Source organism: Eulemur rufifrons, chromosome 27 (assembly GCF_041146395.1).
Source record: "Eulemur rufifrons isolate Redbay chromosome 27, OSU_ERuf_1, whole genome shotgun sequence".
Lineage (NCBI taxonomy): Eukaryota > Metazoa > Chordata > Mammalia > Primates > Lemuridae > Eulemur > Eulemur rufifrons.
Window position 1 is genome coordinate 14,684,818 of NC_091009.1, and position 15,384 is coordinate 14,700,201.

Here is a 15,384-nt window from a genome sequence, read left to right on the forward strand (position 1 = left end):
AACTACATTCTTTTAAGATACTGTCTTGACTGAGAGCGTGTGATGCCAAGAAACGACACACTTACTTCCGGATCACCGTCTTGGACTCTGATGAACTCTGGCTTCCGTCTTCTTCACAGCTTGGGCTCGTGAGGTTTCCAAACCTTCAGGGAGAAAAACAAAGCAAGCCAGCAGAAAGTCAGTGGTGTCGGAAGGCAACCCCATTCGACTTCAACTACAAAGTAACAGTTATACTTCTCAGGGGGAATTGAGGGAAGAAATATTTATGACATAGCATCGAAAATTGATACGGAATTATTATTGACAGTTACTTAACGGGTGTATGTACATATTCTAAACAGAAACGGAATTTAACAATGGATCGCACTACTCAAAACTGTCTCTTAATGTTTAACATTTCTCTGAATTGTTTTAGGTGGCATTAGGTTTTTCCTTGCAGCAGGAGGATCAGATATTGCATGGTACAAACAAGGCAGACCCCTCAAGGGCTCCGTGGCACACCAGACCCTACCCTGCGCCCCTGCTAGGCCTGTTCAAGGGCCATGTGGCTCTGTGGGCACAGCTGCCACACTCGTGCCACACGGCAGCACGAAAATGATGGCTGCACTTAACAGTCTGGTCTCCTTGAAGGTAAGTCCTGCTGGGGAAGGATTAGGTGCTAACTCCTGACACCCAGATGACGGCTGTGACAGAGACAAGGACGGCAGAGCAGAGTCCTTGTGCCTCGGCACCAGGAGAGCAGCTGTGGCCACGCCGAGGCCAGGCTGCTCTAGACACGGCAACTGGGGAAGGGGGCGTGGGGGTGCAAATTTTTGGAAAGCAATAGGCACTTAAATTTTAAAAGTTCTCTCATTACAAATTCAAAATGTGTTCAATAATCGACTGGTCCCTAATTACGATGTTAACCTGTTCTTCCAACGCCACATGTGAGCAAGCCTACTTCACACCAATATATCATGTTTTGTTTGTTTCGGAATGTACATTTAGCATTTGCACTTTAAATTCTTAAGGAAGAGTCTTGACATGAACTTCTAACGCCTAGACTACTTCTGCAGCTTCTCCTGCCATCAGTGTCCAGAGATTCCTCCGGAGTTTCACAAGCTCGTTGTCTGTCCCCGAGTTTGGATAACAGAAATTCTGTAATTGGTGAGTTTACATTTTTAAAGAGCACACTTTTGTCTTCTACTAATGGGATTAAAGGCCCTAGTGTCCTTATGGCTCCTTGTTCCTAGGATTTACAGATCCTTTTAAAAAGAAAAGCCCACCATCTGGTTTGAGCGAATGCCAGTCCATCTGTCTCCCATCACCCCTCCCAGCAGGTTCCAGTTTGCGCCCTCAGGCACAGCCCCCTCCCCCCCCACCTGCTCCTTTCTCTAAACTCATCAGCCTTATGGATTTCTTGGCCTCCCGAAGACATTTTCCACTGGTCTCCACCCTCCCTGTTCCTCTTCATTCCGTCCCGCACCTGCTATTTTGAGGGCTTCCAGGGCTACCCTTTGCACCTCCTGAGATAAGACCTCAGGCAGATTAAGATTTACTCAACCCCATGTGAGCAAGGCAGGGATGGGAAAGGAGAGTCCTAGTAAACAAACAGAGAGGGATGTTTTCGCTCTATCTTCGGCCACCATCATAGTGAACTATGTCCTCGTGTTCTCGCAACAGGCTTTGTGGTTTATTGAAGTAGGAAAGATTGGGGTGGTGCAGCCCATAGCAGAGCTGGTGGGCGGCCGCTGCCCCTTCCACCTACCCAGGGAGATCTAGAAACTCTTCTCCTGCCGTCCCTTAATGTCTAAATGTGAGACTTAATCTTCATTTTTGTCCCATTCCATATTACTCCGTTAATTCTGTCTCTGGTTATTCTGGATCTATCACATCTTTTATCTTCTGACCAGAAGCCATGAGAGGTGGAAATAAAAGGGGAACATGCTTACAAGGGAAAGATGCACATCTGACTGCTCTTGATAGTTTTTTTTTTTTTTTTCAGAGATGTTTGTACTAAAAGTTTCCAGATCTTTCTATTCTTTATCTTTAACTTCTCATACTCTCCTCTTTTCCTACATTTTTCAGACTCAGAGCCAAAGTGCAGGTTTGGATGGCACTGGAACCTGTCATAGTTCCTCCCCCAGAATGTGACGCCATGACGTGTAATCAGATGGTGTTAAGAACGATTAAGCAACTTACACTGGTGAGCAAAGTTCTCTCTCACTAATTAAGCTGGTACCACCTGCAATGGCACAGAAGACCACACAAGTATTTTTCCTGACTACCAGAGTGTCTACAGGTTCACAATCAAGACCTAAGTGACTGTTCAATACTAATCTGGAGACCAGTAAGAGCCATCAATAATGAGGCACGTGTGGCAGAGCACAGGGTCCAGTTGCTCAGGCTCAAACCTTGCAGACATTCCTGATTCTGCTCCACTCAATCCACTGGAAATCCTCTTGGGTCTTCCTTTACAACATATCCTGAATCCACACACTTCTCATCACTCCATTGCTTCGACCCTCGCTCAGACTACCACCATCTTTGGCCTAGGATCAATGCAACATCAACCCAACTAGTCTCCTGGCTTCCGTCCAGCAGCCATAGCAATTCTGTTCAATGTAAATCAGGTCATGTCATTGTTCTGCTCAAAACCCCCCATGAAAAGCTGTGCATGGTTGTGCACACCTGTAGTCCCAGCTACTCAGGAGGCTGAGGCAGGAGGATCGTTTGAATCCAGGAGTTTGAGTCCAGCCTGGGCAACACAGCAAGACCCCCATTTCTAAAAAAGAAAGAAAGCAAGGAAAAAGAAAAAAAAAAAAAAAAACCCTCCCATGACTCTCATTTCACCCTGAGAAAAGGCCAAAGTCTTAGGTATCTCACAAGGACCTAAACGATCTAACGACACCTCTGCCCACATCTCCAGGTGCTCACTCCATTCCAGCCTCGCTGGCCTCCTCACTGCTCTGCCCACACGCTGGGCATCCTCCTGCCTCATGATCTGTGCTTGCTGCTGCCTCTTCCCACACCTGTGCCATTCCCTCAGCTCCTTAGGTCTTTGCTCAACTGTCACTTTATCAGTGAGGCCTTCCCTGACCACTTATTTAAAATCCAAACCAACTCTAACATCATCCCCTTCCCTGCTACATTTTTCTCTATAGTTTTTTACAACCTCTAATACACTGCATAATTAATTTAGTTACTATGCTAATTGTCCATTAGAACATAAACTCCATGGGAGCAGGACTTTTGTCTCTTTTGCTCACTATTCTTTAGAGCTTGGAACGGTGCCTGACACCCAACAGGCACGTGATGGCTATTTGCAGTGAGCAAAGAGTGCTCCCGCAGGTGTCCAGAGAAGACGTGGCAATGCACCTCCCAACTATTAATACCAGGCTCAGATTTGTCTCTGCAAAGGCACCATCTGGCTTTATGCTTTTACAAGTGGCAAACCTGTCTGTGCCTTCATTTCTAGGGGGTTAGGGGAGCAAAAAAGCTTCAAGATAGCTGTGATTATTCCAAAAATCTAAAATCAAAATGAAAAAGAAAGTTTTAAGATGTTAAACCCAACATCTTGAAGGTATAAACAGCATGAAAATGCAAAAAGAAAAACACGTATATACACTGTTATAAAGGAGTCTTTTAGAAGTGAGATAAAATGAAAGATCCTGTAACCCTTTGGAACTTAGTGGACTAGCGCAGGGATGATTTTTTTTTCCCCCTGCACCTTTCTCATCATTAAGGAGAACTAATGCTTCTCAGAAAAGAAAGTAGACTAGCGTTGAAATCAAGAACTCTCTAATGTTCAGGCTAGGTCATTTGAGAGTCAGTTTTACTAGATTAAGAATGTTTCTTTGATGTTTCCCTAGACCCTCTCATAACTTCTCATCAAAAATCAAAGTCAAGTTCAATTCACTTATTCCAGGGGAGTAAACAAAGGGTGTGTATGTGTGTGTTTAATTAATGGCAATAGAATAACTACAGACAAACCTGTCGACAATGTCGCCTCCAATTTCTGTAAAGCCTCCCTAGGATTTAAGATCAAAGCCCCAACCTCTTAGGGAGGCTTGCCAATGAGCAACTGCCCGTCTTTAAACAGTAACTCATAAAACTTAAATTAAAATACAAATTGTCAGAATGACTTTGACATGGTTTTTCTCTGTTATCACAAGGCAAAAGAAAGATTCACAAACGTCTCCTAAAGTACAGCCTTAAGCAATTATTTACTGCAGCCTAAAAATTCTCCCCCCCCAAAAAAAATAAAAAATAAAAAAACCAATACAATGTTTAACTGGTTACTAATATTTAAACAGGAAACAGTTATTTCCAGAGGGGATGTCTGTATTCTTTGGAGTCTATCTGGGAGGATGAAATGTTTAATATGTGTCTGAAGGGAAGGACAAGGTATATTTGTGATTCAAAGAAATCTTTAGATAAAGTTGTCCCCAGGGAGGGGGGGCTTCCTAACTTTTGCTCCCCAATAGGAAAGTCTTAGTAACACCAGCCCAGGGTCGCGGTAACCCTGAAGAACTTGTCAGGCTCTACTTGGTTCTCGCAAATGATTCCATAATGACAACAGTTAATAATATTGAGAACTTACCACATGCCAAGAACTGGATTATTTTACTTAATTCTCACAATAATCCTATAGGGTGGTATTCTTATTCCCATTTTACAGATGAGAAAAAGGAGGCCCAGAAGGCTTGAGTAATATGCCCTCAAAGACACAACGAATAAGGGGGGCAGGATGTGAGCCTCGACAGACTTCAGGGACCAGCCTCTGAGTCACCACCTTATCACCCAATCTCTGGCTGTCTTGTTTACGTCTTTACTTTCTGTCTTCCTCCATCACACTGTGACTCTTTGAGGTGACAGACCTTGAGCCTTGCATTCACTCATTCTTTTATTCAATTAGCCCCTCATTCAATGAGGATTATTAAGGACTATGTCCAGGTACTATTCCAGACATTGAGGATACAGCCACAAACAAACCAAAGTCCCTGTTTTCATGGGGTATACATTGTAGTGGTCAGCGGGGAGGAGATAGATGACAATAATCTAATAGTTAGTTAATATATATTAAGTCGGATAGTGAAAGTGCAATGGAGACAAATAAAGCAGGTCAGGGTGACCAGGCACAATGGAGGGTCAGAGGTTGCTATTTCATTTGGGGTATGCAGGGGAGGGCCAATGTGAACGTGACAGCTAAAAAACCCTCCAGAAGCTGAGGCATGGGCCACGGAGACCTCTAGGGAAAGAGCCTTCCGTGTAGCGGGAAGAGCCGTTGCAAAGGCCTGAGAACAGTGGCAGGATGGTATTTTTAAGACCCATCAAGCTCCAGTGAGGAGCACAGCTGAGTGAGCAAGGGAGAGCAGGAGATGAGGCATGGAGGTGACAGGGACAGATCAAGAGGGCCAGGTAGCCTGTGGCAGGGACTCTGGTTTTCTTCTTTTATCTTGCTTTCTGCTACTTCCACTGAGCCCGAACAGAGCCTGCACATAGCAGACACTCAATAAACATCTGCTAAATAAATTAATGAATACCCTCTACCACCACGAATACAAGAAAAGCTAGAGAAGGAAGAGAAGGGAAGGAGATACTTATGGAGGATGGTGAAAGAACAGAAAGGAGGAAGTAAAGGAAAGAGAGACCTCACATGAAGCTGCTGACTCAAGACCTCTGGGAGCCTTTGCTGTTCTAATGAACCTCAGCCACGGAACATCTTAGGCATTTTTCTTTAACTGACCCACAAGAACACAGGTCAGGTATGAAAAAAATGTTCAGAAGCTGACCTTGACTCGGGAGAATGACTCGGGTGAAATAGCCTGCAGATGTCTGGAACACCAAGCAAAGCCTTGGTGAAGACTTTGGACTGAATCCCACAGACCAGCAAGACAGTTGCTTGTAACCACTCTGAATCCTGTCCTCCACGGCAGGCACCTCTCCACCCACGTCTGACCCGAGATCCGGTCACGGCCACCAAGCCTACCTTGGAAAGGGCTTGTTACCTCTGTGAAGCTGGTTATTCAAGGGGAAGACCAAGGTCAAAGACCACCAGGCAAAAACTTCTTATTCTCTTACAGGAAAGGAAGGGGCCAGTGAGACTAAGCAGAGAACCCTGTACTGTGCTTTCCACCCATGAGGTCTAGTTGTCTAGGCAAAGTTTTCCCATGGTTAGAAAAAGACAGACCCCAAAAGAGCTGCCCCCCTCCCCTCCAGGCCTTTGCCTTGAAGGGCCCCCCCCCCACCCTGCCCACAATGTCCCCACAGTAGTCCCTGACAATTAAGCAAAAAGTACCTAGTGTTTCTGCTGCACTTGACAGTTAAACAAAACGCTATAAAATTTTTCTCGAGAATAACACCCTCATTCCCAGCCTCAATCTACAACTGTCTAAAGAGGAGATCATAAAAAGGACAAAACTATATAGACGTTCATCCAAGGGAAAGAATACAAAAAGTCGTCTCTTGTTTCTCACCCAAATTTCAAGTTATTTAAGTATGTTGGCTCTCCCACCCTTGCTACTTCCATTCCAAGTTCCTGTCATCCATTTCTTTTCTCTGTCTGGCCCATTTTCTGCACTCAGAATTTAGTGGGCCATCAGCATCTCCTCCCTCCACGTCTAGCTCGTAACAATTCTTAACCAACTGCAAACGTGGCTTGTTGGTCAGCATGCTACAGGGGCTGTGGCTACACGAAGAACAACACAAGGAACAGGTTCAGGACGGGGATAGGAAGCAGGCAGCACTGTGACAACCACAGACTCTGTTAAGGAGTCTAGATTTTTCTCAGGTTGAAGATGAATGAATACATTATTAACAAATCTGTTCAAGCCTGTGGCTCGGTTTTCCCCAACCACAAAACATTGCTGTTGCAGAGCTCCTCAAGAATCTTATGAAACATGCTGTGTAAAACCAAACACAATCATGGTGTCCCATCATTTTCAGGACATTCTCTTCTGTGCTTATAAAAACTCAATATAGCATCAATTTACCTAAAGTCGTGCTTATTGTCAACTTTAGCAGAGGACAAAGCAAAGGAATTGTGTTTCCCAGGACTAGGGGCCTGATGTCATTCTCAAGGGCTAAGTTCACAAAAAATAAATGTAAAACAAAAAGTCAAAACAAAAAGGAGAAAAATCATAAAAAAACCAAAATTAACTCAAAAGCAGCCAGCACCTTCATCTTTTAGAGATTGAGATACTTTTTTGAGACCATTAAATTTACTTTAATGAACCATTAAATGTACTTTAATTAAATTCAGTTACTTTTCAGAACGGTACTTAAGATTTTTGCTGCAATGATAATATAAGCTAAGAGCAGTGCCCTCCTCTGACTCACAATGGCCACTCATGTGTCCCCTGTCACCTATGCTAAGAATGCTTTGCCTGGGGGGTGGTGACCCAAAGTCCCCTGAATGAACTTACAGAGAAGTCTGGGAATCCCCTAAATTGTATGCAAAATTTTGCGATGTGTTTTTTTTTTTCCTACTGAGAGAGTCTGTAATTCTCTGTAGATTCTCAAAGGGGTTTGGGATCAACCCTTCCCACCAATTGCTGAAAAACAGTCAGAACCACTGCTTCAGATTACTGAATCTGAATTTAAAACTGTGTCCAGTCACCACGCAGAATATGCACACGTTGCCCTTCAGTTTCTTGTCAGTTTTGTTTTGTGGTTTCCAAACATAAGTCCACTTCTTTTAACCTGCCGGGCAATTCAGTACTCTTCAAAAAAAGAAGGATAACTGCATGTCCTGCCTCTCTTTGCCAAGTGAAATAAAAAGAGAGCTACTCCGTGGTAACATTTTCGTCTCTTAGATCTTTCAGATCCCATTTCAAGAAAAGAAAGCGAGCCTGGTTATGATCTGAGGCAAAGCCTCTCACAGCACCCCTGTCATGTCTGCTTTCCCAGAACCATCCCTGCCGTCCCATAAAGCTAGGGTTCTGCAGTCACCACGTGATGGCATCGAGAAGTCCCATAGGGCTACTGGCTGAGAGTTGGGTCCACTTGGCAAAAATAAGTAAAGATTTTCCAAAGACAACCAACCCGGCAGGGAAGAGAACTTATTTCCCTTTTCCCTCGTGTAATTATGGTTGGATGTAATTCTAAAACAGTACCAGATTGAACTTTTCTAGTGAACCTAAAGCAACTGGCACAGTTACAGAGAGAAAATGGCAATAATGCCTGTCACATCACGGCTGAGCCCTGTCCTTTGTTTCCAGCCGTACTCCTTGGAGCTGCGTATGTGGCCACAGCTGAACAGGGCATGACAGCCTGGGCAGAAAAAAGACGAAGGTGAACATCTGACCTTCAACATCTTTAAACCCATGAGCACTAGATTTGTGGAGTCAATCTCCCTGACAAGATTTCCTTGTTTCTTATCTGTTGAAGCTGCAACAAATTACTACAAAGTTAGTGGCTTAGAAGAACACAAATTTATTATTTCATAGTTCCGTAAGTCCAAGGTTCGACCCAGGTCTCAATGGGCTAAGATCAAGGTATTGGCCAGGCTCTGTTCCTTCCTAGAGGCTCTAAGAAAGAATCCATTTAAATTGCCTCTTCTACCATCATGGACGAAAATGTCATGATGTAGTGAATGACTGCATTGTGAACATGGAAGAGAAACAAGCTTACTAAACTTCATTAACTTGCTCCTACAACTTCTTGACCATATCTAGAAATCTGCCACCTAAGCTTCAAAATTCAAGTAGATCCATTGTTTTAAAGCATCACTACTATAAAACCAGAGAAGTTGTATGAAATGGAATGAAGCTGCTCTTATGCACTAGTTTCCAAATAAAGCACGTAGCTATGTTTTGACCGAAATAAATAAATAAATAAATAAATAAATTGCCTCTTCTAGCTTGGAGAAGCTGTCTGCATTCCTTAGCTAGAGGTCCCATCCCCTTCCTCCACCTTCAAAGCCAGCAACACAGATAGCATCTATCTGATCTTGTTTCCATCTTCACGTCTCTTTCTCGACTCTCTTCTGCCTCCATCTTTCACATTTAAGGACCTTGGTGATTACACTGGGCCCACCCAGAGAATTCAAGATAATCTCCTTATTTAAAAGTCAGCTGACTGTCAACCTTAATTCCATCTGTAATCAACCTAATTCCCCTTTGCCATCTAACCTACAACCTAACACAATCATAGGTTCTGGAGATTAGGATGTGGACATCTTTGGATATGTAAATTATTATAAATGTTACATCTTCTACTGTTTCCTGAGCTAAACTGTTTTTCTTTACCTGATAAAGCGAGAACCAGCAAGAGCACAAGACCTTCATGAAGGACATGACCTACAAAAGTTTCCAATGTCCTTTCTATGTTATAAACATTTCGATACTCAAAGATTCCTGTAGCCCTTGTTACAATCTTCTTTTCTCTTATACCAGCCAATAGTTTCACCTTCCCCTCTTAGCCACAGGAAATAAGAACTGAGTCCAATTTATCTTTCAGCAATCTGCCTTTTTTAAAAACCATTAACATATACACCATCCAAGGGTTTTTTTGTTTGTTTGTTTTTTTGCCTACCTAGAGAAAATCCATTTAAACTCATCTGCTATAACACAAATCTTAATAAATGGCCTTCGTGTACTAAGAAATTCTCAACCTAGTCAGGATATGCAGTAAGTCTGTATGTTAAGCTGGAGAGGAAACAAAGCAATGTTAAGATTTCCTGAAAGCTTTTGCTTTCCTACTAAGCAAATGGATGAGCATCCTGGAGCCAGCTGAGGAATAAATCGCACCTTTTCCAGGCACAGTGGGACAAAGGACTTAAGGGGTGACCCACTGGTTTCCATTTTGCGCTGTGGAAAGCTGGGGAGGGGAGTTACTAAAATTATGAAGAGAATGCTATAGCATTATTCTGAAAAACTTTCCCACATAAGTGATAGAAGTTAAACGTTAATAAACTCTTTGAACAAACAAAAGTATAGAAAAAATCATATATGAGTTTAACAGTAACAAGATTTAATCTGTTCACGCTATAAAAGACCAGGTGACTTATGGTCCCCAGTGTAAGATCTCGTGAGACCCTTCACTGGGCGGGGTTTCCAGGACCTGCTTTCTAGAGCTCTCAGCGCCGATAAGCTCCTTTCCCCTGACCTGGAAGAGCAGAAGGAAGACATCAGGGATCTTGCCTCCTAGTGAAAGAAAAGGAAGTAAGGGAACCTCATGAGCACTGCATGCCAGCATGAATCGAGGAATATTTGGCAAGTGCTTAGCATAAGTCTAGCACTAAATAAAAAACTTAAATTATTGTAAGTGAGGTTTAACAAAAAGTAATTTGGAACATATTGCATGCATCTCAAAAACAATTACGCAGCTTTTCATGCTAAGAATTCTTTGAGAACTGAATGGATTTGTATTACGGGCTTTTTATGGAAGGTTTACTACTACCACCTCACAGCTCCGAGGGGGGGAGAGTTTTTATTAAAAATGCACATTCAGTCCTCACTGCCTTGACAGTGATGGTACAAGTCTACAGCTTTATTTGTCTCTCCCACTAAACGTAGGTAGAGGCCAGGTAATATTCACTGTCATACCTTTCAAAGCACCTGCTCTGTAATAGCCATGAATAATAATAACCATCATTTATTTGTTGGACAAATAGTTCCTAAGCACCTACTGCGGGCACCATTCCTCTCCGAGTGTAGAGCCATGAATAAGACAAGCATGGTCTCTGAGCAGGGAAGACAGGCAAGAAATAAGCAAAATAAATAAGGTAATTTCAAATATTGTTAAATGCCATGAAGAAAGAAAACAACAGGGCAATAAAAATGGTAACCTCTTAAACACTTAACATTTTCCAGCCACCATGCTAAGAACTTTATATTATTAAGTTTAAATCTCATAATAACCCTCTAAATTAGGAGCTATTTTTATTCTCATTTTATAGATGAAACTAATGTTAATAAGATAAATTAACTTGCTCCGTGCTGCAGAGCAAGTCAGGAGGGCAAAACTGGGATCAAATTCAAGTTTTCGGACTCCTAAGCCCGTGTTCTTAACCATTAGACTATGTGCCTCACACCTGAATCTCGTGGTTAAAAGAAAGACACAAAAATTGCTTTTCCCATGAAGTACCCTAAAACTCTGAAGAAAAGAGAAGCACATTTGGCACTTAAGACAAAAATCCTTGAAAATAAGTAAAATTTTCCAGGTTTATATTTGATCACCTCCTCTCTGGGCTGTGGAGGAACTGGCTTCACTAACAAGGACAGTCCCATGCTTGCTGGTTCTGGAACATCACGTTTTACATATAAAAGTGTTGCCACTTCAGGTTACATGAAGTGTGGATTTAAGGTGACTGTTCCCACAGCGGCGATATATTTGCTTAAATCCACTGTGCTTTCTCATTTGCTATCCCCCACCCTCCAGTAAGAGCTCTTTTCCAGAAGGAGCTCATCAAGGTCAGGGATTTGGCCTGAGCCCATCGAATACACAGAAACGGTCCAGACACACAGACGCAAAGGGGACCTTTATGGCCCACGATCTATCTAAGTGATCACCTAAGATCACCGGCCAACGTTCAGTTTTGAGTCCCCTCCCCCCAAAACCCTCTGTTATCGTCTGTCATAGACCCTAGCTCTTATCTCCCAACGGTCATATTAACTTTAATTATATAAATTTATTTGTATGCTGTTTTGCTTAGTGTGACTCTCTCTCACTTTAGGCAAGAAGAGGGCAGGGGCTATGGCTGGTGTGTCCCCCGCGACACACACTGCACCTCGTGCCGTCCACGGCACACATTGAACAGCTGATAGACACTGAGTAGAGGAGTGAGTCAGAGCGTTGGTGGCCAAGCGAAGTGGTCACAGCGTGTGCAGGGAGGGGCCCGGGGAACTGCATTCTCTATGGGAAATCAACTGAGGGGGTAGCAAAAAGGATGTAAGCCCTTCCTTTTAAAATTAACAAATCAAGGGCGGTAACACGGTGATACCTGGGAAGGGCTTCTGAGGCAGAAAGGGGAAGGTTTTAATTCCAGCTCTGCCACTAACTGATCGAACGTCTCTAAGCCACACGATTCCCCTCCGTAAACACGGGGGTAACAACAAGTAAACTGAGTGAGATGAAGGGTGTGAACATGCGGGGCAAGCACAGATGGGGAGAAGTCAGTCCAAAGACCTGCTGAACTAGTGTCTGGGACATAAACAAGCAAATTGAAGTCAGATTATCTTAAAGAAGAATGTTTACAAATGGCTTTAACCTTTATCCTCCCCAAAAGCCCTCCACCGGGAGAGTTCTCCTGAAAGGAAGGGGCAATCCAGACCGTTGCTCAGTGCTTTCTGCGCTGTGACCTGGGGGCCGCTGGTGGCTCCGCAAAGGTTTCTGGGGACCCCGGGCACCCCTGCTCTGCCTGTTGCTGGCAGTCTGCTTGCGTCTGAGATCCGAGACGTGTATCAGAGAACGGGAGAATGTTCCAGAAATAGCCCAAGAGGTAGCTACTATGACAGCTGTCTGAAGAAAAGTCTCGACACTTATATAAACATTTCATGGTTCTCAGTAAGGATCACTGGCTGAGGGAGGTGTCTCTCCACATTTGAAGCTGGGCATTTTCAGTGGTATCTAATTAAGTCCATTACTTTTTTAAATGATATGGTAGGAAGAATAGATTTTTAAGTGGAGTGTATGTTTGAAGTTAGAGAAAATAAAATCTCTAAACCTCAACACAAACAGCTAACCCACAATTCAAGAACTTTCTCTTGGGCTAATAGGAAGCCAGTGTGGTCTAGAATTCACTCTGAGCCATGGGGAGAAGCACAGGAAACAGGAGTCCTTGTGAAATGCTGATCACACCAAGGGAAGGATAAACAAATACATGGGATTAGCCAAACATGCCTTCAAACCACTGTCTATTGGTCAATCATGAAGAAGGCTCATATTAAGAGAATGAAAAAACTAGAAAAAGATAAAAAAAGAAATCCCGGAAAGCAAACGGTTCCATATAAGAAAAGCCACATGATTGGAAGTCTGAAGGGAAATCAAAGCTTGACTTCAAATAAGCTTTTCTCTGGTGGGAAATAAATACTGTAGCATCTGCCTGCAATACATTCTTGACTGCTTGTTATATGATTAGCACATGCTGTGAAAACTCAGTGTTAATTTCAGAAAAGATAAGTCATCTACTATCAAGAAACCAAAAGAAATAATTTAAAAAATTGTATCAGGGACCCAGAAACAGGTTTACCACAATTTACTGACAAGAAAATAATATTTCAATGTTTATCTTCAGAATAGGCAAGTTTGTACAATGTAATTGCTTCCTCTTGATTACAGACATTAAAAGTCCCAACAACCAATTTAAGAACTCAGTGTTTTATAGAATAGGCTTTTTGGTTAAATTCAATCAAGACTGAAGCCTGGCCACAAGATATCAGTGTGAGCAGGAAATGGCACATGAAGAAATATCCATGTTGAGATTTGTACGTATATGGACAAATCCAAATTTTTGCAGAGGAAGCAAAATAAATGGGATTTATTTCTCTGTATTTCTTATACCCTGTTTTATCTACAGAACATGTTAGAACTTCATTTTATACCATCTTAAATGGTTATCTACTTGTTTCATAAATACAAGCCTTATCTTTTGCAGTAAAACAGTAAGTACTCATAATGAGTGGATCTAGGTTTTATGAACATGTAGTTTGAGAGCTTATGTGATTTGAGGGGCCCTCCTGAAGAAGATTACAAAATTATGAATATAAAATTATGTAGAGCTGGCCGGGCGAGGTGGTTCACGCCTGTAATCCTAGCACTCTGGGAGGCCGAGGCGGGTGGATTGTTTGAGCTCAGGAGTTCGAGACCAGCCTGAGCAAGAGCGAGACCCCATCTCTACTAAAAATAGAAAGAAATTATATGGACAGCTAAAAATATATATAGAAAAAAATTAGCCGGGCATGGTGGTGCATGCCTGTAGTCCCAGCTACTCGGGAGGCTGAGACAGGAGGATCGCTTGAGCTCAGGAGTTTGAGGTTGCTGTGAGCTAGGCTGACGCCACGGCACTCACTCTAGCCTGGGCAACAGAGTGAAACTCTGTCTCAAAATAAATAAATAAATAAATAAATAAATAAAATTATGTAGAGGGTACTTCAAGTGAGGGGCCCTGGAGGTTAAGTACCAGCAGCTTCACAGTAAATACACCTATAAACTGTCTCAAGGCAAGAACTAAGTCTTGTATTTCTGAGTTCCATCTGCATGGTGTCTTGCAGAATGCTGGGTATTTTACAGGCATTCAGTACTTGATTCCACTCATTTCAGAAGCAAACAAAGGATCAGACTAGGAGATTAAATTCATTATATCAAATGGTACAAAAATAAATCTTAACTCTTCATTCAGTTATACCTTAAATGATAGTTTGAATTAAATGCAATTTGAATTCATGTTGATTGTATTTTTAATAATCAAGTTAGTATTTTAACAATTCAAAAATATCTATCCACTATGATAGGAGAACAAAGAGAATATTTTTCAAAATCATCAAATAAAAGCTGGATGAACATGAGTCACAGACTAAACACTCTAGTTCCTGTGTGTATGTCCACTATTTAGGATGAACAGCTGGAATTTACGTGCCCTCCTTTGCTGACCATGGACATCTGTGGCCTGTGATCAATGGAGTCAGCCCATAAATAGAAGAGGTTACCAATTCCAAAGTAAACTTGTAGGGTTTTTTATGTTTTGAGTTATTTCCTCATACTGCTTGCCAACAATCAGCATTCTGTATCTTTTTGAAACATGAATTGCCAAAAAGAGAAAATTCGTAAAATTTTTCAATTTCTACTTATAGGTATGACCTATAATGTAAGCAAACAATCTATGAAAGAAATGACTCACCAGTCCAAATTTATACTCCAGGCTTAATATTTTGTCAACTGCTCCTATGCAAAAAACTACAGAACTTCCTATCTAAGATTCTATCATAACCAGATCAATGAATGATAAAGAATAGACATTTTGTGAATATTCCTAAATACGAACATATGAGTAACCATTGGTCCAAATAAATTCACTCTACGTACATCTACAGGAAAATTACTTTGAGGAAAAACGCACTGTTATTAATAACCTTACTTACATTGGAATAGAACTTGATTATCAAAGGCATTTCTGAAGACTGATAGACATGTCTACATAAAAAATTTTAATGGCTTCACAAAAAAAGAATCTTAAACAACTTTTAAAACCAAGGGACCAATTAGGAAAAAATATGTTAAGCAAAAAACTGATTTCCTTAATATACAGTTATAATTAGATGATCAATTAATGAAATAATTAATGAAAATAATCCAAAAAGAAAAACAGGCAAAAGATAGTAAAAGCAGTTCACAGAAAACACAAATGGCCAATAAGTATTTTAAAAGATGCTAACCTCACTCATAAATGTGAGAAGTATAAAT

General features: G+C 41.8%; 1 protein-coding gene across 4 annotated transcripts in view; it reads right to left on the minus strand.

The window, feature by feature from the left end:
* Positions 1 to 15,384, minus strand: part of RGL1 (ral guanine nucleotide dissociation stimulator like 1) — a 220,252-nt gene that overhangs the window by 58,599 nt on the left and 146,269 nt on the right. For all 4 annotated transcript variants that reach the window (XM_069459691.1, XM_069459689.1, XM_069459692.1 and 1 more), the window contains one exon: positions 66 to 143. In XM_069459691.1, the coding sequence (XP_069315792.1) occupies positions 66 to 143 (78 nt within the window). The remainder of the gene's footprint in view (positions 1 to 65; positions 144 to 15,384) is intronic.